The 27,868-nt window shown below is 39.2% G+C and overlaps 1 protein-coding gene across 2 annotated transcripts; it reads left to right on the forward strand.

Annotated features, from left to right (window-relative positions):
* The first annotated feature begins 588 nt into the window (after nucleotides 1–588).
* On the forward strand, nucleotides 589–17,264 carry Enam (enamelin). 2 transcript variants are annotated; one of them, XM_057772766.1, is made up of 10 exons: nucleotides 589–642; nucleotides 1,828–1,896; nucleotides 2,008–2,052; nucleotides 3,464–3,505; nucleotides 5,140–5,400; nucleotides 6,595–6,603; nucleotides 7,272–7,334; nucleotides 11,006–11,056; nucleotides 13,929–14,568; nucleotides 15,064–17,264. In XM_057772766.1, the coding sequence occupies exons 1-10, from the start codon at nucleotides 589–591 to the stop codon at nucleotides 17,262–17,264; spliced, it is 3,435 nt and encodes a 1,144-aa protein (XP_057628749.1). The 2 variants fall into 2 exon arrangements, with proteins under 2 accessions (XP_057628749.1, XP_057628748.1); XM_057772765.1 differs by having other exon boundaries at nucleotides 2,002–2,052; nucleotides 13,929–17,264.
* Nucleotides 17,265–27,868: the final 10,604 nt, after the last annotated feature.

Here is a 27,868-nt window from a genome sequence, read left to right on the forward strand (position 1 = left end):
ACTAGTAAGAACATATTTCAAAGACAGGTTAACAAAGTTCAAGTTTACTTTTTATATAGTGCAGCTTCTCAGTGGCATTGGGTGAGTATCAAACATTATCAACATACTATATAGTTCCAAATAATGACCTGATTTATTTGGATGCTTGTTAACTTTCCTACCTTATTCCATGATGTTTCTAAATTACTTTTGTAGACTAAGTTTTTGATAAAAGTTTCAACTCCTTAGTTTATTTGGTGTTTGTTTCTCTTATAGGTTTTCTTCCTTTAACACTGTACCTTTGTGCATTTTCCCCACAAAGAAGTTTTGCCAACAATGCACTAAAAGTATCTCAAAATACGATGCCTATCTCATTTTCTCTCTGATTTAGCTCTCATCCTAATCTAAAAGCACCGAAGATTAAGCTCGATTTTGAGGATCCTCTAATAAGGGTATGGTTGGATAAAATTATTAACATGCCATGGTTGCCCTAGAGGTGACGCTTTGCTATTCATTTAATTTATTTTCTCTGCTTCCAAACTTGAGTTTCTTCTCATGAAAAAAATCCTTATTTTTTTCCCAAAGGCTTATGAAAATTTTGGTGAGAACATGTTGCTGCTTCAGTGCAGAAATCCAGCTTCTCTTCCAAAGCCATGTCACTTGGTGAGTACCCCACTTCCTTTTCTATTATCTAGTATTTCAAACTATAAGGTTATTAAGTGTTCTTGTAAAGACAAAACCTCACTTTAATATGTGAGATGATGTGGAAGACATAGAGATTTGCAGTCACTGTACTTCAAAGTAACCACTGAGAATTGTTTCAAGTCAAAAATAAGGGTCAATTATTACTTAGTTATGTTCTTTTAGAGGTAGAAGGGACATTAAAAGTACCAACCTAATTTGATAGGTTAGAAAAAAAGAAAATAAGTGACATTGTATGCACACAAAAGAAAATGAGGCATCTCCCTGAGTGTACAAAATCTAGAGTCACTGTGACTCTCCAATAAAGATGAAATGGGTAACTAAATGAGATGAACACCCAAAGCTTCCCAACAGCCACGATACACAACCTCAGAGACGTTTAGAAAGGAGCTCCTCTGCTTCCTTGAGACTGCAACCTACACTGAACACACTTGCTTCAGCAGTTGCTTTCCAAGGAAGAGACAAAATGCATGTTTCTGTCTCTTTATGCTTATTTTTTCCTGACAAGTCCTTGAACAAATGTGCATTCATAAAGGTCAAGTCATAACAATAACAAAAATACAGAGGAAAAATAACACTGTGAAATTCTACAATTTATTTAATCATAATGTTAATATTTATATATACATATGTTGTATATATGTGTATATATATGTATAAATGCCTATGTATGTGTGTATATAAATACTGAGGATACAGTATCTTAGAAAACTCCAAGTCCTAATTTTTGAAGTACACATCCGTTGAAACCAAGAGTATGTACAATGGATGTGGTTGGATCTCACCCCATCCTTCTAAACCAACTTGGAAGGGAGACACTCAGAATCATAAATACTATGGTTTTTCAGGTTATAAACTCTGTTGAGTCTCCCCTCATTCCTCTCTTTGTCCCCTTCTCCCCTTCTCCCTCTGCATTCCCCCACACACCCATCTTTTTTTCTTAATCTGACTTTGGTAATTAATGTATACTAGTTAACATAAAACTATGGTAGAATCCCTTTATACTTCTGAACTCTCCTAGGTAGACAAGTAAGGAAGCTAGTCCCTAACTGCAGAATGCCCATAAGCTAGTCCCTAACTAACTATAGAGAACCCAAAGCATAATCATTTTGCTGTCCCAAAATAATATTCTGTTTCATATTCTAGGTACCAAATGTAAAAATGGCGATTCTCCTGTTTCTGCTGGGTCTGCTTGGTAACTCTGCTGCCATGCCTGTGAGTGTTTCCTTTTATGCTGGACATTTTCTTTGTGATCTGTTGTTGCACCACTCTGGGCAGCTGGCAGCTTATTTCAGCTAAGGCTCTGCATTTCTCCCTCAGTTCCAGATGCCAATGCCCCGAATGCCTGGATTTAGCAGTAAAAGTGAAGAGGTATGTACTACACCCTGTGCTGGGGGAGACATGTGCCAGAGCCCGAAGGAGATTATTGGCACTTGGTTTAGAATATAACATTTCTTATGAAGAGGCAAAATGAGGGAAAACTCAAAGTCTTGCATTCAAATCAAAGCAAAGTTATTTTCCCGTATAAGTCTACTCATGAGCGCCAGTGTCCATTTAGGTTAAAATTTAGCCGTTAGCTTTGGGGTTCTTTTTGTTCACTGATAAAGAGCCATTTGTACCTGGGAGTGTTAGAAAGTAAATACCTACAACACAATTCAAACTAGCTGTCATCAGTCAAATGCCATGCACAGTAGAAACAGGAACCTTTGCATGTTTGCTCTCTTGGGTTTTTATTTTATTTTGTTTTTGAGACAGAGTCTCTCTATTATGGAGCCCTGGCTGCCAGAGAACTCATTATGTAGACCAGGAGGGCCTCTAACTCACATAGATCCACCCGCCTCTGAAAGGGCTGGCATTAGAGGTGTGTGCCACCACATCCAACCCAACAGGTATCTTTACCACCAGTTATCTTGTTCTCAAATCCTGAATTCCAAATAAAGAGAATGCTCAAAATCTTCAAAGTAAATTATGTTTATTTTCTGCTATTCTATGTTGATCTTCAAAGTAAATTTTGGGGTTTTTATCTGTTACACTATATATTGATTCAACATGAAGTTTGACTTCAAATTCAGAAATTCAGGGGCTGGGGATGGCTCTGCTGGTAAAGAGCTTGTGGAACAAGCATGAAAACCTGAGCTTGATCCCTAGGAACCCCATAAAAAGCTGAGTTTGGTGACATTCACTTGTGATCCCAGCACTGGGAAAGGAAAACAGGAGGATTCCTGGAGCTCACTGGCTGGCCAGTCTACCCAAATCAGAAAGCCCCAGATACAATGAAGCTCTGTCTCAAAACAAAACACTGATAGCTCCTAAGGAACATTAGATGAGATGCTGGCTTCCATATGCACACAGATGAACACATATACAAAATTGTACATAAGATATAGGAGAGATGGCTCAGTGGTTAAGAGCACTAATGTCGTTCCAGAGAATAGGGATTGGATTCCCATCACCCTCATTAATTGTCTGTAACCTATAACAGGGTCAGGGAATCACATGCTCTTCTGGCTTCTGTGGGCACCAGACTCCTATGATGCACAGACATATATGCAGGCAAACAGCCTTATATATTAAATATTGAAATTTTTGAAAGAGCTATGCACAAGCAAAAAAATTATATACTCTAGAATTTTTTAATAAATATAAGTTTTAAACTCATAGAATTCGCAAAAGAGATTGATTATTGCACCTTCAGATTCTAAACTCCTATCTTAGGCTTTGTGAACTAATTGAATAAAAGTTTTTCATTTTGTGCTATATTAATGGATTCCTTTAATTTCAGATGATGCGATACAGTCAGTTCAACTTTATGAATGGCCCACATGTAAGTTTTCTTTATATTATTTCTGAGACTTTCATGTTTATATCCAGAATCTGTGCTGCTTATCTTAGCTTGAGTGCTAACTATCATCCATGTGTCTTAGTTACAAGATAACCATTACAACAAATCATTTCACTTGTTCCCTAGTGACAAATATCTTCCTTATTCATTTTATTGTGTTTTTTTATAAATGAGCATCATCTTTATGTTTCTTAGAACACTTGGTTCTGACTCATGTTTACAGGAGCTATTTTCACAAGTCATGACAACAAAAGCAGTATAGTAAACACTATTAGAAGAAAGAATTCTATTTGTGTTCTCTAAAACAATACTAAAACCATGATTTTTTTTATTTTGTTGGAGTAAACATGGGTTATTCTTGTGGTGGTGGTGGTGGTGGTGGTGGTGGTGGTGGTGGTGGTGGTGGTGGTGGTGGTGGTGTATACTAATTTGTTTGTTTGTTTTGTTTTTTGAGACAGGGTTTCTCTTTGTAGCCCCAACTGTCCTGGAGCTCAGAGATCCACCTGCCTCTGCCTCCTGAATGCTAGGATTAAAGGTGTGTACCACCATCACCTGACTTGTACACCAAATTTCAGAACAAACTAAACCATGAGGTCAGCTGATCTCTGACAAAACTGTGTGACTGCCCAAAATCACGAGTCACTTTGTACTTTTGTGGCATTATTACAGACTTTATCAACTTTGTCTTAATCCTTTCCATTCAGTAGTCATCTTGTAAAGTCTTTACCTAAAGTAATCATAATCAAAGTTCTCCTAAACCTCTGGTTCTTACTGTTTCAGTGTCTATGAGTTGACATTTTCGCCAATGTCAAAACCTGATCTGTTTCAAGGGTTTTGTGTGTTTGGTGTTTGGTTGGTTCGGGAGTGTTATTTGAATTTTGTTTTTGTTTTCCTTTCTCTCTCTACCTGGCTTTATATATAGCATGTCACATGGGTTTTGATTTTGACATAATTTTCCATAAAAATCTGTAAACTAAGAAAAACAAAAATTCTCAAGCTTGGAGTAGTGGTACATCCAAAAAAATCTCTACACTCTGGATTTCAGAGTCAGAAAGATTGCTCTTTCTGTATGTATGAGTGTACACAATATGTGTGCATGTGTATGAAGGTCGGAGAACAACTTAGGGCATCAGTTTCTGCCCTCCACCATTCTGGAGACAGTGTCTCTCTTTGTTGTTTGTACTGCATATACCAGACTAGAAGCCCACGAGTTTCCAGGGATTCTATTGTCTCCATCTCCCATCTTACCATAAGAACACTAGGGTTACAGATCATACTATTGCGTCCAACTTTGCATGCATGGTTTCAAGTGATCCAAACTCAGGTTCCCACGTTCATGTGGTAAGCACTTTGCCCACAAAACCATCCTCCAGTTCATCGAGCTCTTAAACTGAAATTTCTTAAGTCTCTTTTTGATTAGTTTGACAGGCTTTCTAGAAAACTGGAGTCCTTCAGTAACACAAAATATAACGAAGTTTTCACTAAAGCCCTTAGAATCAAATTTCATTGGAAGTGTTTAAGCTTCTTGACTTGGTTTTGGAAGCTTACATTTAGAAGGTGAGAAGAATCTGGACCTCAGCCCTCATTTGATGGTACTGCTTTTGTTACTCTTTCAGATGATGCCTATGGGCCCATATGGGAATGGTATGCCAATGCCTCCACACATGCCCCCGCCGTACCCTCCATACCAGATGCCCATGTGGCCTCAGCCACCCAATGGGTGGAATCAACCCCCAATGCCCAATTTCCCAAGCAATACTGATCAAACCCAGGAGACTGCCAAGCCCAACCAGACCAATCCACAAGAGCCACAACCACAAAAGCAGCCTCCAAAGGAGCCACCAAATGAAGCAGCACGGGCCAAAGAGGAAGCCCAGGTGAGACTCAACTAGAAAACTTCCACATCAGAGGCTTACAATGCCTTTAAAAAGATTTAGAGGGCCATACCTTTCCAGCGTCCATGCTCCCTCCAAAATTCACTACAACTATTACTGTGTAATTTTGACATTTATCAGAAGTTTCCTGGCAGGTTGATTCCAATCTTATTTAGTTCAAAATAACGTAAATATGGTTGCCCTAAATATCCTTCTAAAACACAGAATCAAGCTGTGAGTTGTGGAACATGCCTATGATTCTAGAAATATGAAGGCTGAGGTGGAATCATGACTAGAAGGCCACCTTGGCTATGTGGTGAAAAAAAAATCTTTAAGGGACAATGGGGAGGAGTGGAGGAAGGGTATTCCCCTAGGAGGAATTGTGGGGTGGCGAAGTCGAATGCAGCAGAGCAGTCAGTGGGGAGACTCTGAGAGGAATCCGAGGCTCAGTCATGACATCAGCAGCCAACAGCTTCAGTGGATGATGATGGGAAGGCGGGAGAGAACCAGGACTCCCCAGACTGAAGAGGAAGTGGGGGCTGCAAGCCAAAAGTGAGCTTGTCCTGGGTTTGGCATCGGATACAGTCGCACTCAAAGCAGTACTGGTCCCTCAGCTGCTTCCGGCGTTCCTCGCTGGTCATGAGCATGTCCAGGTAGCAGATGGTGAGCTCCTCTCCAGCCTCGATTTCTCGCACTGCACGCAGCAAGAGATGGGGCCCGTTGAACGTTGATATTTTCCTCAGTTGATTGGTCTCCTCTGCTCTGGTATCTTCAGATTCCCCATATATGATCTGTCTTGCCTTCTGGATCCATATTCACACGGCATCCCCACCCCCAACCCGGGACAGTTCTACCTCTGTCTACAGTGATCCAGAGTGACCATGCAGTGATCACTGAAGCCAGGTGCTGGGCAGCTGTCCTAGAGCCACCCCTTTCCTGCTCTCCACAGGCAGCTTGCTCCCAAGTTAGCACCTTCCTGAGCTCTCAGATTGCTCTCTTCCTTTCTTTCCAGGGTTCTGTGCCATCAGCCTAACTGGTCCCCGTGCCTTTAGTTTCTCCATCTATCACCGTATTTCACATAAATTAAAACAAACAAACAAACTGATTGTACTTAAACCAAAAAAAAAATCTTTAAAAATAAAAAAGCAAATAAAATGTAATACAGAGTCAGAAAAGAAATACCAAGCTCTACCCCAGCCTCCATTAGTCATACAATGTTGAGGAAGTCTCCTAGCCTTTCTAGACCTGTTTCCCCATGAATAAATCAAGTGGCTTCTAAAGCATTTCCAGACCTATGCTTTGATGATATGTAATATTCTTGTGTACTTTCTGTACTGCCAGATCAGTCAAGTGTAGCCATAATATAAGGCAAGAAGATATACACATGGTTTCTCCAGAGATCCTGCTATATCAAACTTCAGAAATCATGGCTTTGGTTCTTTATTATCACAAACAGTTTTATATATATAAGGAATGCAGAAGTGAAAAAACAGACACTCCTCAATCTGACTCCTAGGTTCAGTCACACCTCTGCCATTCAGGGCCACTAACTTCCCTGAACCTCAGTGCAGCTTCTCAATGACAGTAACAACAGTGCATGGTCATGTGAGGCCTAAAGGAGTTCCATAATCTACTACTGCTGGAATATGGTGTTTAATCATACTGATCACTACCATCATCTACACCCAAAATATGTAGAGGGAGGAGGGATCGAGTGAGGTAGAAGGAAAAACAGAGACAGTAGGAAAGAAAGAGATAACTAATGCAAACAGAAACATAAGTGGTCTCTGGTTTTCATATAATTATTATCAATTTTTTTCATTTTTCATTTTCGATCTCACTACTAAGTAACTCTAACTTGTCTTTCTTTCTAGCCATTCCCACCATTTGGCAATGGGCTTTACCCCTATCAACAACCACCATGGCCAATTCCACAGGTAAGAATTTTCTATGTACTGCAAATTAAATATAATGTTAGCATGTGACACATAAGACTAATACAAGTTCATATACTATAATATACCAGTAATAAAATTATGTTAGTAATTATTCAGAAAAATTAAGTAAAAATTTTCTATAGACCAGTTGGCAACATGAGCAGGGCCTAATCACTACTCCTAATAGCATAAGTTTTTTAAAATAAATTTATTTTTTTTATTTATTTCACACCCTGGTCACAGTTTCCCCTCCCTGCTCTCCTCCAAGTGTGTCCTCCCACCTCCCCCTATGTCCTCCCATCTACTCCTCTATTTTTATTCAGAAAATGGCAGTCTTCCCATGGATCTAATAACATAAGTTAACAAATTAATTTTTAATGGTTGTGCTATAATCCTCTCACATAAGAAATCATAATGTCTTCAATGAAATCATAATTTAATATCATAGCAAACCTGACACAAAACAGAGTTTAAAATTAAGAAGCAAGCCATGACTACATTATAATCTCTCCATCACATCTTTTCCCTAACAATAGATATGTTATTATAAAGAATTTTACAAAGTAATTCTCAAAGAGTTCTTAAAGTTTAAAATTAATCATTTAATTGTGTGTTTGTATAGGCGTGCACATGTGGGGGGATGTATATGTCTGCGTATTTCGTTGCTTGCCAGCCTGTCTAAACAAAGACATGAACTCCAAATTCTGTAAGACTCGCTACCTCTAAAATAAGGTAGAGAATGGTTGAGGAAGACAGATTTGGCTCTGCCCTCCACCCCTAGAATTATAGATGCACACCACCACACCCATCTTTTTCGGGGGGGGGGGCTGAGAATCTGAACTTGGATCCTCAGGCTTGCATGGCAAGCATTTTACCCAGTTGAGCCATCTCTTCAGGCCCTTGTAACGGCACTTCTCCACATACATGTTCTTGTCTCTTTTCTTATTTCTTCCCCTCACCCACTTTCTCTCCTTGGCCCCTCTGTCAATGGTCCCCTTCCTTCCCTTCCTTGCTCCTGAGTTCTGCTTTTGCTTTCATAACAGGCACTTTTCCTTACTCTCTCTTCCTCCCTCCCTCTCACTTCCCGTAAGATCTCTTCATCCCCTCTCATGGTCCTCTACTTTACTGAGCTGCACAAACACACATAAGCATACTATACACAAACAACCCAGAGTCCACAATTATCAGATAATGTGGCATTTTTCTTTTTACATCTGACTTACTTTGTTTAACATAATGATCTCCAGTTACATACATTTCCTAAAAATGACATTATTTCACTTTTCTTTATGACTGACTGAAATTCCTTGTATAAATGTGCATTTTCTTTACCCATTCATCTGTTAATGGCTATTCAGACAGGTTCCCTTGTTAGTCATTGTGAATAATGCAGCCTACAAACACAGATGTTCAAGCATCACTGTGGTATGGCATCACTGACCTAAGAGACCTTACGTGGAAGTCCAGAAATGGTACAGCTGGGTCAAACAGACAGTTCTATTTTTTAGTTCAGTGAATGACTTCCACAGCAACATCCACAGTAACTGAGTCACTACATCACCACTGCACTTTCCAGGATTCCTCTTTCCATGTGTCCACGACAGCATTTCTTAGCATTTGTTTGTGGGAATGATGACCATTCAGACTGTGTTGAGAAAGAATCTAAAATTAGTTTTAATTTGTAATTCTCTGATAGTTAAAAGTGTTCAATACTTTCTCAAATGTTTATTGGCCATTGTATTTCTTCTTTTGAAAACTGCCTCTCCACTTCACTTGGCCTTTCACTGTTTCTTTTAGGGTTCAATTTTAGCAGTTCTCTCTATAGTCTAGTACAGTTAGCAACGATCCCTTCCCATACTGTAGACTGTCTCTTCACCCTGGCGATTGTATCCTTTGTAGAAACTCATTAATGTTCTGTAATCCTCCTGTTTTTCAATTCTTGGGATTCTTTATTGTGCTAATGAAATCTATGAGAACGTCCTTACCTATGCCTACATCTTCAAGTGTTTTATCTGTGTTTTCCTTTATTAGCTTCAAAGATACAGGTCTTATATTTAAGCTCTTGACTCATTTTGAGTTGGTTTTGGTGTAAGGTGAGAGATATGGATTTAGTTTAAATCTTTTATCAGTGAATATTCAGCTTTACCAACACCATTTGTTTAAAATGCTGACTTTGCCCAATGTGTGTTTTTGACACCTTTGTGGGAAATTAAGTATTTGTAGCTATGTGGGTTTATTTCTGGGTTTGGTTTTCTATTCCACTGGCATACATGTCTGTTTTTGTTCAAATACCATACTAGCTTTGTTACTATAGCTCTGAACTATACAAAGACGCATCAGGTATCACTATTATCACCAGAATTTCTCTTTTTGTTTAGAATTCTTATAGTTATTTCAGTCCTTTGTTCTTTCATGAAATTTTACAAGTTTTTCTATTTTTGCAAAAGATATAATTGAGATTTTGATGGAAATTGAACTGAATATATAGATCACTTTTAATAATATGAACATTTTTATAATCTTGAGTTTGATAATCCACATACATGGGAAGCCTTTACTTTTCATGTGTGAGCCTTCAAAATTAGTTAAGAAAATTAACTCTAAATGTAAACAAAGCATGCTAAATACCACTATTTAATCTCATATTGTTATGTGTTCTAATATGGATAACTGGAGTCCACTATCACTCAAATGTTAATCCCTCTCTCTTTCTCTTTCTGAGATAGTGAGGTACGGTGATTGATGGCTAAGGCATGTGGGTATTTTTAGTAAGATACCTAGGATCTTGTTGAAGTCTTATAAAAATAGTACTCTCTAATGGATCGTAAGGATCAATAGGTAGATAGTGAGTCTAAAGTCTCATAGCACAACACTCACAGTATTAAGCACCATTAGTAATGAACCAGTTTAACCCAATTCCAGTCTTACAAAGGATGAGGAGAGAGCTCAAGGGGTAAAGTGTAAAGTGCTTGCTGTGTAAGCATGAAGATTTGAGTTCAGATACCCAGCACCCTCACTGGAAAAAAGCGGTATGCATGAGCCGGGCGGTGGTGGCGCATGCCTTTAATCCCAGCACTCGGGAGGCAGAGGCAGGCGGATCTCTGTGAGTTCAAGACCAGCCTGGTCTACAAGAGCTAGTTCCAGGACAGGCTCCAAAACTACAGAGAAACCCTGTCTCGAAAAACCAAAAAAAATAAAATAAAATAAAAAAGCGGTATGCATACCTATTAACCCCAGTCACGGGAAGAGGAGAAAGGAGAATCCCAGGGCTTGCTGACTCAGCTACTCCAGCCAACCAGCAAGCTCCAGGTTCAATGAGAGATCCTATCTCAAAAAATAAGGTGAAGGAGGAAAGACAAAGATATCTAACATTAACCTCTGGCCTCCACATACATGTACACATTCACACGTGAAAACAAACACATGTCCATACACACATACATATCTGCAGTCAAGCTTAGTAGAGCACATCTGTAATCCCAGTACTCAGAAGGCTGAGTCAGGAAGACTGCCATGAACTCAAGGTCAACCCAGCTACACAGTGCATGTATATAAAGCAATGTATGTGCTATAAAGCAAGACCCTGTCTTAAAAATTAAAAAAAAAAAGGAAAAGAAGAAAGGAAAGCAAAATGATTTCTTCCTATGTTCATTGTGCTTCTCATCTTTCAGAGGGGACCACCACCAGCATTTGGACGTCCAAAATTCAGCAATGAAGAAGGAGTAAGTAGGAATGATGCTATTACCTCGGTTAGGATTTACAATATATCAGCTGCTATCATTTAATCTGTTACAAGAACTTAAAAATCTATCATAAAAAAGTTCTCTAACTCAAATTCCTAAAAAAAAATTTAAGTGGAATAAAAATCAAGCCAATAATCTAAATAAGCTTGATACATCACTGGGCATAGCAGTGCATGGCTATTGTCTCAGCACAGGAGACAGATACACACCCTTGCTTCTAAACCCAGCACCATGTCCATGGGGCATTACTTCCTCTACATGTATTGAAAGTTTGCTCACATATTGGCTGTGAAAACTATTGGCCTCTTTGCAAAGTTGATAGCAAACTCTAGACAGTAGCATACACAGAAAGAAATTAAGATCATCTTAAAATATTCCCTTCACAGGAAACTGCATTATCACCTAAATATCTCATTGTACAAATACTGAAATCTAGAGAAGATAAATTACTATTCAATTTTTCCTCTTCAGTTACAGGATAAACTGAACTAAACCTAAGTCTTATATCTTTTTTAGTATACTCCAAGAAAGTAATCAACTATACCCATCCAATTCTTAGTATGTCATCAAATAAACTACTTTAGAGGTTGTTAGTCTATCCCTGGACTTCCCTTACTCTTTTCCCCTAAATAAGTGATATGCATTCAGTAAAAGCAGAAATCAATACCTTTTTTGGAGGAGAACGGAACAAGGTGTTATTAAAATAATGACAATGAAATTATTATTTCAATGATAGCACAGAACGCTTTTTTAACTCACTATAAAAATACCCGGATGGGAGTGATGCAGTTCATTGTATACATCTTCACCTAGAAACTAGAACTTCAGAGTTTCATATACAACATTAGCAAGTGAAACAGAGTAATACAAGCATCAACACAGGCACTAAATCTGTATTCTACCTTTTGGGTACACTGTTCAACTTCCTGTGTGTTACTAGAAATATTTTCTCACCTATTTCATCATCCCTATCCAAAATGAGAATAAAACTATTTTCCTCTCTATCCTATTTGTTTTCAAAGAAAAACTAGGGCTGGGAATATAGTTCAGTAGTAGAATACTTAATTAGCATGCCTAAGGTCTTTGATTTAATCACCAGTACAGGAGGGAAACTAAAGAACCTAAATGATACACAAATGACTTTAAAAAAAATTATACAGGCTATTCACTTAATTGAAAATTATTAAGCATTCCCCACTGTTATAGAAACTAAAATATCAAAAACAGTATTTTTACTCAAAAACTTTACATAGCAAAATCAAGTGGGAGGACCCCAGAAAAATAAACAACTAAAATTCACTGTAAAGATTATTACAGCAGAAGGCTGTATTGCTGCAGACATCCAGCAGCAAATCCTAAGCCTGGCTCTGCTAAGGGAAGTCAGGACACAACTGTGGCACTCCAGCTGAGTCTTAAAGGATAAGTCAAGTATGTTGGGGAGGATAAGTGCATAGGAGAGAAGAGGTTAGATAGGAAGAAGCCATGTGCAAGGCCTCAGAGAAATAACAGTAGATATAATTTGCAACCACATCAAGTTTAAGGAAGAGAAAATAAGGTTAAATGTCATGGTCATAGCTCAGATGATTGTAAAAATTTTAACATTTTTATTATAATATGCAGCATTTAATAGATGCAAAGTTCCAGATATGAAGACATATATAATATATACATATATTATCTTTTGACTTTCATGACAAATTGTGTAGTTTCTACTGTTCTATTATTATCTCCATATTACAAATGGACAAAGAGAACTTGGTCAATAGTCACATCACAGAAAGTGGTAAAAAGAGACTATGATCCACATTTGTCTGTCAATAAGACATACTGCGTTCCTTGTTATGCTAAAGGATTTAGAGTTTATCCTTTAAGGTAAAGGCAACTTTAAACACATATTTAAAAAGGAAAATGTTGTAATTCTCCAAAACTCATCCCTAGTTTCTCCTACTCCAGAGGGGTGAATAAGATGATACACACAGTAGCCAGTAAGAAAGCTACAATATTTGAGGAGCAATGGGCACAAAGAGAGACAGGACAAGGATGAAAGTTTAGATACAATGTTTGGACTTGGTAATCATTGTCTGGGGAAATAAAAGAGAAAGAAGAATCTGGGAGAACTGGGTTTGACATAAAAAACATTCCTTAGATGTGCAATATTGGAGAATGGCCTCAGTAGGGAGATGAACTAGTTATGTGTGCGTTCATTTGGAAGAGTCTGGAACCTTAAAAACCTGTGGGACAGGCTTTTCCTTTGTGAGATAAAAGCATGTATCCATATTCAAAGTTCTGGCATGTAACCGATTCCTCGACAACATAGATGTGTAAAATGAGAACACGGACATGAGGATGAGAAGGATGGAATCAAAAAGGAAACTGCCAATCATTATGTCCCACCTGGAATCCTAGTTCTCTGAAGGCCAAAACAGGGGGATGACCACAAGTTTAGGGCTAGATTGATCTACATAGCAAGTTCCAGGCCAGCCAGGGTTATATGATAAACCTCTGCCTCAAAAACAAATAACTAGATTTTTAAGAATTATAAATGTTAACCTGGACATGGTAGCTCATGTCTGTAACAGCACTCAGGAGAATTCAAGGCCTGAGAGAAGAGTAAGACAGTGAGACCCTATGTCAAAAATGGGTTTTAATCCTAAGGTTCAGGATCTGGGCCTAATGGCTAGAGAGAATATTCAGCACCCAGAGAATAGAATGGAGGCTTCAAACTTCTAGAAAGAAAGTGTAGGTTGTAGTGTTACAAGAAGCCAGCATAGGAGGCTCCCTGTTGCACTAAGCAATTCCAATCACACCACAGGAGGAAACAAAAAATAATTCTCCTTCTTCTTTCTTACAGAACCCTTACTATGCATATTATGGGTATCACGGCTTTGGGGGTCGTCCTTATTATTCAGAAGAGATGTTTGAAGATTATGAAAAACCCAAAGAAAAAGATCCTCCTAAACCAGAGGACCCACCCCCAGACGATCCACCACCCGAGGCCTCTACTAACTCAACTACGCCAGAGGCTAACTCCACTCAGTCAATTCCTGGAGGGACTCAAGGCGGAAATGAAACTAGCCCAACAGGGACCAGGGGACCTGGCCCGAATGCTGGGAACAGCCCTACAGTTCAAAATGGCGCCTTCCCTCTCCCTAAAGTAAATGTTTCAGGCCAAGGAGCATCGAGAAACCAGATTCCGTGGAGACCAAATCAGCCAAACATTTATGAGAATTATCCCTATCCGAATGTGCGAAATTATCCTTCAGGAAGACAATGGCAAACCACTGGTCCCATGGAGCCCAGAAAGAACGGACCTGGGTATCAAAACCCACCAGTACAAAGGGGTCCTCAGTGGAATTCCTTTGCTTGGGAAGGTAAACAAACTACTCCTCCAGGAAATCCAACTTACCGCAAACCTTCCCCTCCTTCTTCAAGAGTCAATTATCCCAACTCTGCAGGAAATCCAGTAAATTTTGGAAGAAAATCTCCCAGGCCAAACAAACCCTTCGTGGGAACCAATCCGGCCCCAAATAAACCCTTTATGGGAACCAATCCGGCCTTAAATAAACCCTTCGTTGGAACCAATCCAGCCTCAAATAAACCCTTTCTGGGAACCAACCCGGCCCCAAATAAATCCTTCGTGGGAACCAATCAGGCCTTAAATAAACCCTTCGTGGGAACTAATGCAGCTTCAAATAAACCCTTCATGGGAACCAATCAAGTGTTAAATAAACCCTTTATGGGAAACAATCCAGCCCCAAATAAACCCTTTCTGGGAACCAATCAGGCCTCAAATAAACCCTTTCTGGGACCCAATCAGGCCCCAAATAAACCCTTCATGGAAACCAATCCGGCCCTAAATAAACCATCTATAGGAACCAATGCTGCCTCACATAAACCTTTTGTGAGAACAAACATGGCCTCAAATAAACCGTTTGTGAGAAACAATGCTGCCTCAAATAAACCATTTGTGGGAACCAATGCTGCCTCAAATAAACACCCTGTGGTAACCAATGTGGCCTCAGTGGGTCCTAAACAGGTTACTGATAGTCACAATGTGAAAACCCAAAACCCAAAAGAAAAGTCACTAGGTCAAAAAGAAAGAACAGTCAGCCCTACAAAAGATACAGCTAACCCCTGGAGAAGCTCTCAACAATATGGAATTAACAAACCAAATTATAATTTGCCTCGCCCTGAGGGTAGCAGGCTAAGCCCAAATTTTAATTCTTTTGATCAACAAGAAAACTCCTACTTCCCAAGAGAAAATTCCAGAAGAGCGCCAAGTCCCAAAAGACAAATCCAAAACCAGAATCTTCCCAAAGGAATAGCTTTAGAGCCAAGAAGAACCCCATTTGAATCAGAAACTAAGAAACCGGAATTAAAGCAGAGTACACACCAACAGCCTGCATATCCTAAGGAAACCCCTTCTACAAGAGAACGTTTTCCTGTTGAGAGAAAAATCTGGAATCGGCAAGAAATCATTCCACCCTTAAAGGAAGATCGTGGGAGGCAGGAAGAAATTTTACCTTATCCTTCCTATGGCTCTAGAGGAAATATATTTTACCATGACTATAACAATCCTTATTATCCTAATGAAAACTCACCATACATTAGAAGCAATACATGGAATGAGAGGATTACCTCTCCCAGTACCATGGGGCAACCAGAAAATCCACAGTACCCCATAAATTCTCTAGACCAGAAGGAGACAGAGCAGTATAATGAAGAGGATCCAATAGACCCAAATGAAGATGAACTTTTTCCAGGACAAAGTAAATGGGGTGATGATGAGCTCTTCAAGGGAAGACCAACAGTTGGGCAGTATGAAGGCAATAAATATGCCTCAACCCTACCAAAGGAATACCTTCCCTACTCCCTAGGGAATCCAACCAAGAAACTTTTTCCTTACAATGAGTTCTATCATTGGAGCCCACAAGAAAATTTCCCTATATATAATCCAGGTCCTACTATAGCACCACCTGTGGACCCCAGAAATTATTATATTGATAATGCCATAGGACAAGAAGAAAGCACACTCTTTCCATCATGGACCTCCTGGGACCACGGGAATCAAGCACAGAAGCAGAAAGAAAATGAGCCGTATTTCAACAGAAATGGCTGGGGTCAGTCAACGAATCTACACAAATCTAATACACCAAACCAAGAGAGGAACCATCCTTATTCTGCAAACTCCCCTGCTGGACTTCCAAAGGATCCAGCATGGCTTGAAGGTGAGAATTTGAACTATGATTTACAAATTAGTAGCTTAAGTCCACCAGAGAGAGAACAGTTAGCTTTCCCAGATTTCGTTCCTCAAAGTTACCCATCAGGTCAAAATGAAGCACACTTATTTCATCAAAGTGAAAGAGGTTCCTGCTGTATTGGTGGCTCCACGGGACACAAAGACAATGTGCTGGCTCTACAAGATTATACTTCATCCTATGGTCTTGCACCAAGGGAGAACAAAGAAACCAGTCCTGTGTATACAGAAAGTAGTTATACCAAGTATGCAAGATCTTATGTCTCCCCAACAAGCATCCTACCTAGTCAAAAAAACATCTCAGAGAATAAACTAACTGCAGAGAGTCCAAACCCAAGTCCTTTCGGAGACGGCGCGCCTGCTCTGAGGGAGAACACACCATATGCTGGAAAGAACCAACTGGAGACAGGAAGTAAGGCCTTTCCTGAAGCCAGCACTCCTCAGCCAAAAGACACACCCTGTCTTAAAAGTGACCTTGGAGGAGATCGGAGAGATGTTCTGAAACAATTTTTTGAAGGCAGCCAGCTCAGTGAAAGAACTGCTGAACTTACCCCTGAACAGCTCGTTATCGGTATCCCTGACAAAGGCTCTGGCCCAGACAGCAAACAAAGTGAAGTCCAAGGGAATGAGGGCGAGATGCAGCAGCAAAGACCACCTACCATCCTTAAGTTACCGTGCTTTAGCTCCAAATTAGCAAAGCTTCCCTCTTCAAGCACTGAACCTCCAACCAACAATGGAAAACAAAGTCTTAGTGGTGCTCTCTCGATACCTACTGAAAATCCTGACACATCAGTCGGGTTACCTACGAGAGAACAATTTAAAAGTATAAACGTAGATCCAGTGAATGCAGATGAACACACTACATTTGAAGCTTTTCAAGGAACCAGTCAAGAGGACCAAGGACAAGGCTGCTTACTGCTTCAGGCTTAGGGATCACTTCCACCGAGCATTCTTGGGGCATGAAAACAACTAGCAATCCTATGTCAATGATTCTGTAACTTTGTTCCCTAAGACTTGATTTTCTGGCCTTCTTGATGATCCCTGATCTTTTACCCTCCCCACAGTAGAAATAGGGCCCAGGTAGAATTAGTGAGAGCGGGCCTTTGGGGCTGGCTGGATCCAGCACTGCAACAAATTAGTGCAGACTTAAGAAAAAGCATGAAGGCCATGACCATTCCTTCCTTGGAACTTGGAAGCTATTTGTCTGATTGTCTGAGTTAATTTCCTCTTTCTAGATAATGCATGATCCCTCTTCTCTCAAATTCCTTACAATGTTGTCTGGTTCTGCACCTCTAGCAGACTGTAGAGTCTTCCATTTCATACAGAGGTCTGCACACCAGTGTAGTCCTGATGCACTGTATGCTTTCCCCTTCCTGTTGTTTTTGTCCACTCTCTCTCCTAGTTAATATTATCTTTGGTATTTTTTCTACTGTTCTTTAACTCATCTGCCTCCTCTTTTCTCCTTCAATCTTCTCTTTCTCCTTCCTTCTCTATAGAGCTTTCACTGTTTCCTCACCATTCTGCCTTCATCACTTCTCACATTCTGAGGTAGCTATCCGTGACCATCGTCTGTCTGTCTGTCCTGTCTCCTAGTGTGTAACTTTGATCTTTTACCAATCAATCTTTCCTCTCTGACTCTTTTTCTCCTTAAGTTCCTCGCTTTTCCTGCTGTGTATGCCATCTGCATGCTTTCAGACTGCATCACCTTCACTGTCTTGGACCTACTCTGTAAGCTCTACTCTCTAGTCTCTTTCTCAGTCAGACCATCACTGTAGATAACATGCCTGAAGGAGCTACTTTCATTGTTAATTTTCTCCTGGCCTCTCAATGTAGACAGCCTGGTTAAAAGAGCCTATTCTAGGAGAACAGAAGATGGGCTAGTTACCAGATCATAGGGCTTAGGAAAGTGGAAAATGAAGAGGAGAAGAAATTGTCACTTGGAGACTGAGTATCCAGGAAAAAAGAGACTAAGGCTTGCTATACCCTGTCACCAATTCACAGCCTCCGGGAACTGAAGAGGCCATCTGGGGAAAGACCAGCTTATGCAGATAAAATATGCAGCGTTTAGCTTTCTTTACTAGTTCAGTATAAATTATTGCACCACTACATATTATGACTATCATGCTTATGCTTCACGTCCCTATAGATTATTCACAGACACAACTTCCAGGTATCATAACTAAATAGTGTAAATTATTTTGTAAAGTAGATGTTTCTATATTGTCTTGCTTAGAATATATTTGAGTTTTATTGATATTATTTTTACTGTTATTAAAGGCATTTTGGCCTGTTATCTGGATATTGCCTGTTTTGAGTCTGGGGGTAAAAAATCTCTTAATTACCTACAAAGTTATTTTCTATTCCTAAGGTATTTCTTAAAGAACTTTTCTTGTGACAGATTTTGTATGCCCTCAGAAATTTGTTGAAATTCTCCTGAGAAAGGGAATCAGTCCTTGAATCTAGTAAAATGTATTACCAATAGGAGATTCCCAATAAACATTTACTGGTTGGCTGGCTTCTGAATGCCTTTAAACATTCCCACTGCCACCGGCTCTTCCTGCGGGAGATGCGTGAGGACTCTTAATAAAGCACGCGTCTTCTAGCCTTGTGCCCAGCAGTACTCGCGTGGGACAGCTGCAGACTGTGCCACCCTCTGACGGCTTAACTTCCTCCCTAACCCACCAGCCTTATACTCTAACCATAGATTACAAACCAAACGCATATTATTTTCCTCCAAACTTCAATGTGAATACCAAATGTATTTCAACATAATGAATGGGTGGCACAGTTGTTTTGGCAAATATTGTCATGCCAAGAGTAATGAGCTCAGGGGACAGAGGTAGAAGTATTTACCAAACCAGAACTGATAGAAAAGTTTTAATAAAGAACAGACACTGTGGACAGAAACACAGTGGGCAAGGTCTCATAGGCAGAGTCCCACCTGTGAAAGGGAGCGATGAGAGTTGAGAGAAGTCACCTAAGCTGCCCCCTAAGCCATTCATTCCTGTCAGGTCACCTCTGAACAGAGTGGAGATGCAGCCCACTGTGATCTTGGAGTAGTCAATTTAATATAATATCATTTGCCCCCTTGGGGTGAGATGCCAGGGACCACTAGGAATGGGGCTGATATAAGATGCTATAAGTCACTGGGCCTCGTTCTAAGCAATGATAACCTGAGTGCTACAGAGTGAGTAAGTTTGCTCTTTGGGGGCTTTACTTTTGGCCTTTTTGTGAGTTTTTATTTAATTTTTTATTGATTTGTGGTAGTGATAGTGACTTTAATTTTTTCCCTTTGGTTTTGGTCTTTTTGTCTCTATAAATATGTCGACACATCTATATCTGTGAAATATTGCTACTGTCATCTGTAATGTAAGTGTAAAGAGCATAGAGTGACCAAAAGCAAATCTGTTCGGCTTGAGAATAAAATAAAACAGATAAAGATTTCCCTGTAGATGATAGATAGCACTTCTTCCTGTGAGCACAGGGAGGCTTGCTTCTGCAAGCCTGCCTGGTAGGCATGTGTTCCTTGCATTAAATGTATTGCTCATTCTGTGTCCTGCTTAAGCTGTCCATAAAACTTCTGAGGTCTTTTCTAGCACATACTGAAGGTTCTAATAACACACCCCTTACCTCTAGCATCTCCATCTGCTACTGTTGCCCACTTCTATACTGGATGCCAGATCTAACAGTCATCTCTGCTGATTCTAGCATAGTTAGGTATAACCTAGGATGCCCTTAGAAGATAAATAATACAGAAGAAAACCACACCTGAAGGTCACAGAAAGAAGAGATAGCCCAGAGGCTCCTACACACCTTCTGTCACAGAAGCTCTAGAAGCACAGTCTAGCTCCCTGGAGAAATATGGGCTCTTTACTCTAAAGAAAATGAAGCAGAATGATGAGGTGCAGGGTCCAGCTGACCTTCTGAGAATTTGGCCTAGCAGGCATTATCATGGAGACTCTTTCTCCAGGTTTCTGGAGCATCTAAGAATGGAGACAACATATTTCAATTTGGCCACTCAAACCAGAGTAACAAATTTAATACATCTTTTTTGGTTTCGTTTGGTTTGGTTTGGTTTCGCTTTTCAAGACAGGATTTCTCTGTGTAACTACCCTAGCTGTCCTGGAACTCACTCTGTAGATTAGGACATTAGGCTGGGCTTGGATTTATAGATTATCAGCATGCCTCTGCCTATCGGGTGCCACCACACCCAGCCATTTAATACATCTTTAAGGAGAATTTTGAGTTACTTTTATTGCTTATTTCTATTTGTTCCTCCTGTCTCATTTAAGCCAGTATCAGTTACCACCTTCAAAATATTATTAATCTTTTATTCATGAAGCCAAAAGTCATTTCTACGAGTCAAAAAAAAATGGAATCAAAAAATGTTGAACTTAAGATGTGTTTCTACTTTGTAAAACCTTAAAGGTTTCTCCGTGACTCAGGTCAACAACTAACTGCACCCCCCCCCCGCAAAGGAATCTGTACTTGATAGAAAATAATCACCATTTCACCAGAGGGTATAGTATTTGGTTTTAGCCACCTGTACCTCCTTACCTCTCTGCCTCACCCTATTCAGGAACAACCTTTTGCTCTCTCTCTTTGAACGTAGAGTTCATTCAATTTAGAAACCCAAACCAGCTGGTATCAAGCAAAATATATGCTAGCAGAAAAGAAGCACTCAAAATAAGTAAGGCACAAGCTGAGCTATAATCTGACACAGAGAGGAATGTTAAATAAATAATGTTGTGCCCAATAATACCCACTCCCACACCTCCCTGATCAAGACCCTCTGTTTGTGCCCACCCCCCAGCATCTGGTAGCATGTACAAAGAGAGAGAGGCAGGATTCTTACATTTCCCTAATGTTCCTTGCTCTTTTTCTGGCTTCCATAATTCTAGAATATTCTAACTCTAGAATCCTATTGGGTGAACGTACTATCCCAACCCATGCCTCCATCTTCTCTTACGGCTGACAGTACATCTCATCTCTTACCTTTATCGATACTGTAATAGATGTATGCAGACTTTTTTCCTGTTGGCTTTGCCCATTGGAAAATCCCTAGAAAGTAAAATTAATTGTTATTCTTTTATGTATCCCTCAGAGCAACTGGCAATTGTATTGGGCAAAGTAAATGTTCCACACACATCACTTTCTCTTTAAATACTTGTGTGAGTAAGTAGAAATGCATAATTTCCAAAACAAAATAATTAAGCTTTCATCTAATAATAATCAGTGTTTTCTAAAACATAATAGTGTATAGTAAATATATATTAGTTATGAGATACTGGAAAAAAGATGCAAAGTGAAAGGAAACAAGAAAATCACGTTTTGGCATATTTCCATCAAAACTTTTGTCATGTATGGATGTATAAGGAGTGTTCTAAAAGTCATTATTTTATAAAATATCCTCTATTTTTCTCTTCATATTGTATAATCAATTTCTACGAAATTAAAATATTTAAAATCTCATTCTTTTGTCTCTAAAGTATTCTGAAGTTTATTATTTAGTTCTTCCATTGCCATGAATAAACACCTGACAAACACAACTTATGGGGGCCAACAAGATTGCTCAGTGGATAAAAGATAGTTGCAGCTAAGCCTGAAGACTTCAGAATGAATCCATATACATGTTGGAAGGAGATTCTTGCAAGTTGTCCTCTGACCTCCACACATGTACCATGGCATACATATCTACACAGGTATGCATACACACAAGCACACAAATACCAATAAGAAAAATTATAATTTAACTTATAAGTAGAATGAGTCAAGCAGAAGACAGAATATACTTGAAGATAAAGTAAACAATCTATAGAAAATATAAGAAGAACGTGAAAAATTGTGAAGCAAAGGAAAGGAATATGCAGGAAATGTAGGACATCATCTTAAGAGCAAGTCTTGAATTATAGGAACAGATCACAGAGAAAAATTATAAATCATTGACATACATCAGATTTCTAACAAGAACATAGAAGAAAATTTCCCCAAACTAAAAAAATGGCACATTCATACAGATATAAGAAGAATATAAACCCCAACTAGACAAGACCAGAAAAGAAATACCCTATGGCATAGCACAGTTAAAACATTAAATATACTGTACAAAAAAAAAAAATACTGAAAGCTATAAGAGGGGAAAAAACACGAATAACATATAAAGAAAACCCATCAGAATTACAGGATGTTGCTAGATCCTAACAGCTCCCTCAAGGGGAAGGGGTAAGAAGGCGCTGAAGTCAACTGCATAGACTCTGGGAGTCAGGCACGTGGCAGTGGGGTAGCAGACTCATTATTCAGCAATGGAGAGAGCCTTGCATACCCTTCTCCCAGCATCCAGGCTGCCTTTGGATCTGTTGACATTGCCTGGTCGCCCCTCATTGGTTGGTGATCAGCACCTCTGACAGCGCCTGTTGCTAAGCCCTCAGGCAGCATTGCATGAAAAATTCATCAGAATAGCAGCTGATTTCTCAATGAAAACTCTGGAAGTCAGAGGAGCCTGGAGCAATGCATCCCAAGTGCCAAAAGACCATGACTACTGTATCCAGCAAAGCCATCTGCCATAGCTGAAGAAGAAAACTTTTTCATGTTACAAACATCCTAAAATATGCATACCTAAACAGAATACCAAGTAATAATCTGAGCTGAAGCGAAGGATGAGGAGAGTCAAGACTCTAGGGAGGAAACAAATGAAGTTATTATTTAATAAAATACAAAGCTCAACTAAGAACACAAACTAAAAAAAAAAAAAAAAAAAAAAAAAAAACAAAAGACTGTGATTGTCTTAGTTAGGGTTACTAAGGTTATGATAAAACCTAAGGTTACATAAGGTTATGATAAAACCCTATGGCCAAAGCAAGTTGGGGAGGAAATGGTTTATTTGACTTATACTTCCACAACACTGTTCACCATCAGAGGACGCCAGGACAGGAACTCAAACAAGGAAGAAACCTGAAGGCGGGAGCTAATACAGACATCATAGAGGGGTGCTGCTTACAGGCTTGCTTCCCATGGCTTGTCTGCCTGCTTTGTTATAGAACCCAGGACCACCAGCCAAGGGAAAGCACTATCCACAACAGGCCAGGCCCTTCCTCATTAATCACTAATGAAGAAAATGCCCTACATATCAAAGACTAAATCAAGAAAGAAATCAAAATATTCCTGGAACTATGATGGTGGTGCCACATGCCTTTAATTTGAGCACTCAGGGGTGGAGGCAAGCAGATCTCTGTGAGTTTGAGGCCAGCCTGGTCTAGAGTTTCAGGACAGTCAAGGCTACTGATAGAAATTCTGTCTCAAAAAAAAAAAAAATTTCCCTGGAACTAAATAAAAATGAAATCACAATACAGCAGAACCCACTAAAAGCAGTTCTAAGAGGGAAGTTTAACCCAAAATGCCTGCATTAAAGAAATCAGAAATAGCAATTATGATTCACTTAGAATTTATAAAAACAAGAAAAACAAATCCAACCCCAGTATAGCAAAAAAAAAAAAAAAAAAAAAAAATAAGTAAGGACAGGAATTCAAGGAAGACAGGAAACCTGGAGGCAGGAACTGATGCAGAGGCCATGAAGGGGTGCAGCTTACTGGCTTGTTCCTCATGGCTTGCTCAGCCTCGTAGTAAGGAGGCTACTTGTTGGTTCCCGGCTTCTTAGCACCGAAGTAATCACACAGAAACTGTATTAATTAAATCACTTCTTGGCCTATTAGCTCTAGCTTCTTATTGGCTAACTCTTACATATCAATTTAACCCATTTCTATGAATCTGTGTATTGCCATGTGACTGTGGCTTACCAGCTAAAGTTTCAACATCTGTCTCTGGTGGGGCTACATAGCTTCTCACTGACTCTGCCCTTTATTTTCCCAGCATTCAGTTCAGTTTTCCCCACCTAGCTCTGTTCCTCTATTGCTCTATGTTAGGCCCAAAGCAGTTCCTTTATTAACCAATGATATTCACAGTATACAGAGGGTAATCCCACATCACCTCCCCTTTTTTGTTTAAATAAAAAAAGATTTAAACTTTAACATAGTAACTTACATATAATAAGTTATCAAATAAGAATTACAGTTACAATATTTATATTTACTTTATCTTTTGTCATAACTAAGGAAAACTATAACTATATATTCTTCAACTCCATCAAAGACTCCAGAAGAATATAATATTCGCTAAATAAACAGGAAATACATTGTAAGCAACTTCCAAAACTCTAGAATTGACAGAGGCATCTCACTGCCTGGACAGTCACTCAAAGTTCTTCTGTGTCATTGGGGAATCCATCTTCAGCCTACAAGCCATAGTATTCAGCAGACTTTTCCACAAAGCAGGAAATTTCAAAGACATTTCCGCCTATATAGGCAGTTTGTTAGTCACTTTCTTCTGTGCCCTGTAGAATGTCTGGCAGACTCTTTCATGAAGCAGGAACCCCAAAGGATCATCTCACTTTTAGGCAAGTTCAGCAGTCATTTCTCTGTGGGTCCTGCATGTCCAGTTCATCAAGCAGTCCAGGCAAGAGCAGTTTCTTGCCCAAATGGCTAACCAGCTCCATAAAGAGCCTCTCCAATGCCCATCTTCCTCTTGAAATAAATTGGTGCAGTCAGGAGCAGACGAGTCTCCTTGTCATGAAAAGTCCTAAGTTCTTAAACATTTTAAATACCATATTCTGCATTCTTTGAAGAATTCCTATCCATCTGAAATACATCTCTGTACATCTAAAAAAATCTAACATAACTAAAACCTTGATTATTATAGATGGTTATCAATTAACTTATATTTCTTAAATATGCAATACATTTTCAAATTAACTGCACAAACACAATACCTTAATCAAGATCAGAAATATATATATATATATATATATATATATATATATATATACACACAGCACAACAAAATTGACCTTAAATTTGTATCAATAAACCAAGATCCATATCAATGCAAATCTCCATAGCATATCCCCCTTTAAATGTAAACAAACACTTATAAACAATATTTGAGAATATGGGTATAGTTCTGTCCAAACTGCTTCCTGCTTTTTGTTGGGCAAAGTAATTTTTGTGGGTGTTCACAGTGACCTTTCACGAGGTTTTGGTGCATCAAATAACATTAGCCTGGAAGCAATCCATAGGTTCTCATCCTCTGTGGAAACAAAAGAAAAACCTCTTTTCCAAAGCAACATATCCTTAGACCCATATTTTGAAAACAAGATACCTTTAAAGTATATATGTTGGTTACTTTGCTCCTTCACAGTCAAAAAAAAACCAAAGAAAACACAATGATATACATAATCCAGACTCTCTGTGTAGTTTTCATTTTATGTGGCTTATTTTTTTACTCCTTTAATCTATGAGTGTCTGTACTGTCTCTTTAAAGACTTTACCCTTTTTTAATACCATTTACTTCTTTTTATAACTGTCTATATTCTTTTTGCTCTCTCTCCCAAGCCTATGTACATTTATCCAACACTGTGACCCGCTCAGAGGTCTCTTATGTCTGAATCTGTCCTATTGTGTATCCATAAATCTTTACTGTCCAGGAGTACTTCTTAAAATGCTAAGTGCTTCTTAAAAACTTAAGCTGCACCATTGCTAAGACAAATATGGCACTGCCTGCTTGCCCCACCCAGCTCAGCATGGCGGAGCTGGTCGTGGCCTTGAAGAGCCATGCACAATGCCCATCTCAGTCCATGATACCACCAAGCAAGCCATAGCACATTGCTCAAAAACCCCAATCAAATGCTCAGTCTCCTGAAAGAGCCAGAGACCATGCTGGCAGCACATCCCAGAAAGCGGGCACTTTAAAACCACAGCTTTTTTTTCTCTTACTGTTGAATCAGGAAAACATCTCTTAAAGGAGACATGCCTCTGTTTGCTTCTAGCAAACCAAGCCCAGCCAAGAAAATGCCATTACCAAACAAACCATGCTTAACTCTGTGCTTATGTGTCTACGAGTACTTTTTAAACTTTCTTAGATTTTATATGGATTTTAGTTGGTCACATGGGCACCAATTTGTAGTAAGGAGGCAACTTGTTGGTTCCCAGCTGCTCAGCACCAAAATAATCACACAGAAACTGTATTAATTAAATCACTGCTTGGCCCATTAGCTCTAGCTTCTTATTGGCTAACTTTTACATATTGATTTAACCCATTTCTATTCATTTGTGTATTGTCACATGGCTGTGGCTTACTGGCTAAAGTTCCAGGATCCATCTCTGGCAGGGCTACATACATTTTCACTGACTCCACCCTTCTTATTTTTTTTTTTTTTTTTTTTTTTTTGGTTTTTCGAGACAGGATTTCTCTGTGGCTTTGGAGCCTGTCCTGGAACTAGCTCTGTAGACCAGGCTGGTCTCGAACTCACAGAGATTCACCTGCCTCTGCCTCCCGAGTGCTGGGATTAAAGGCATGCGCCACCATCGCCCGGAGACTCCACCCTTCTTTTTCCCAGCATTCAGTTTAGTTTTCCCTGCCTAGCTCTGTTCCCCTATTGCTCTGCTATAGGACCAAAACAGTTTCTTTTTTAACTAATGATATTCACAGCATACAGAGGGGAATCCCACATCACAACCTGTTTTCTTATCTATTCCAGGACCACCAGTCCAGGAATGGTACTACTCACAATGGGCTGGACCCATCCCTATCAAACATTAATTAAGAAAATACTTTACAGCCTTATCTTATAAAGATAATTTCTCAATTGATGTTCCTTCCTTTAAGACAACTACAACTTGTGTTCAGTTGATAAAACTAGACAGCATGCAAAGTACTCAAAAAAAATAGAAGAGCAAGTTTAAAATGGACTAGGGATCTAAACTGAGAGTTCTCAACAGAAGAAATAAAGATAGCTAAGAAATACCTCAAAATATGCTCATTTATCATCCTTAGAAACAAAAATTAAAACAACTTTGAGATATTATCTCACCCCAGTAAGAATGACCAAGAGCAACAAAACAACTGAACACAAATGCTGGCAAAGTCATAGGGAAAGAGGAACCTCATTCACTGTTGGTGGGAAAGCAAATTAGTCTATCAACTCTGGAAATCAGTATGGAGAATTCTTAAAAAAAAAAAAAGAAATAATGAGGGGGGGAAGGGAGGGAATGAAGGAGTGAGGGAGGGAAAGAAGGAAAAAAGAATAGAAAAAATAAATCTACCATATGACCCAGATATACCACTCTTTGATAAATACCCAAAGGGCTTGTCATTCTACTCCACAGATACTTGCTCAGTCATGTTCACTGACAGCCTGTTCATAATAGCCAGAAAATAAAAACAACCTGAATGTCCTCCAATAGACAGATAATAAAAATGTGCTACACATACATAACGGAATATTATTCAGCTGTAAAAATAGTGATATCACGAAATCTGCAAGTAAATAGATGAAATTATTTTTCATCATTTGCATGTGTGTACAATTTGTGTGAATATATGGTATGTGTATGTTGAGGACCTACAGAGGCCAGAGACATTGGATCTTCCCTAGAGCTGGAGTTGCAGGCAGCTGTGAGCTACATGACATATAATAGTAATAT

The sequence above is a fragment of the Chionomys nivalis genome, chromosome 6 (assembly GCF_950005125.1).
Source record: "Chionomys nivalis chromosome 6, mChiNiv1.1, whole genome shotgun sequence".
Classification (NCBI taxonomy): Eukaryota; Metazoa; Chordata; class Mammalia; order Rodentia; family Cricetidae; genus Chionomys; species Chionomys nivalis.

What these genes read in the sequence shown, in the direction of transcription:
- Enam (XM_057772765.1), top strand. Translation starts at nt 589, where the DNA reads ATGTTGCTGCTTCAGTGCAGAAATCCAGCTTCTCTTCCAAAGCCATGT. An exon ending in GTAACTCTGCTGCCATGCCT is followed by an intron (nt 1,897 to 2,001) that starts GTGAGTGTTTCC and finishes TTTCTCCCTCAG; the next exon opens with TTCCAGATGCCAATGCCCCG. An exon ending in ACTTTATGAATGGCCCACAT is followed by an intron (nt 3,506 to 5,139) that starts GTAAGTTTTCTT and finishes TTACTCTTTCAG; the next exon opens with ATGATGCCTATGGGCCCATA.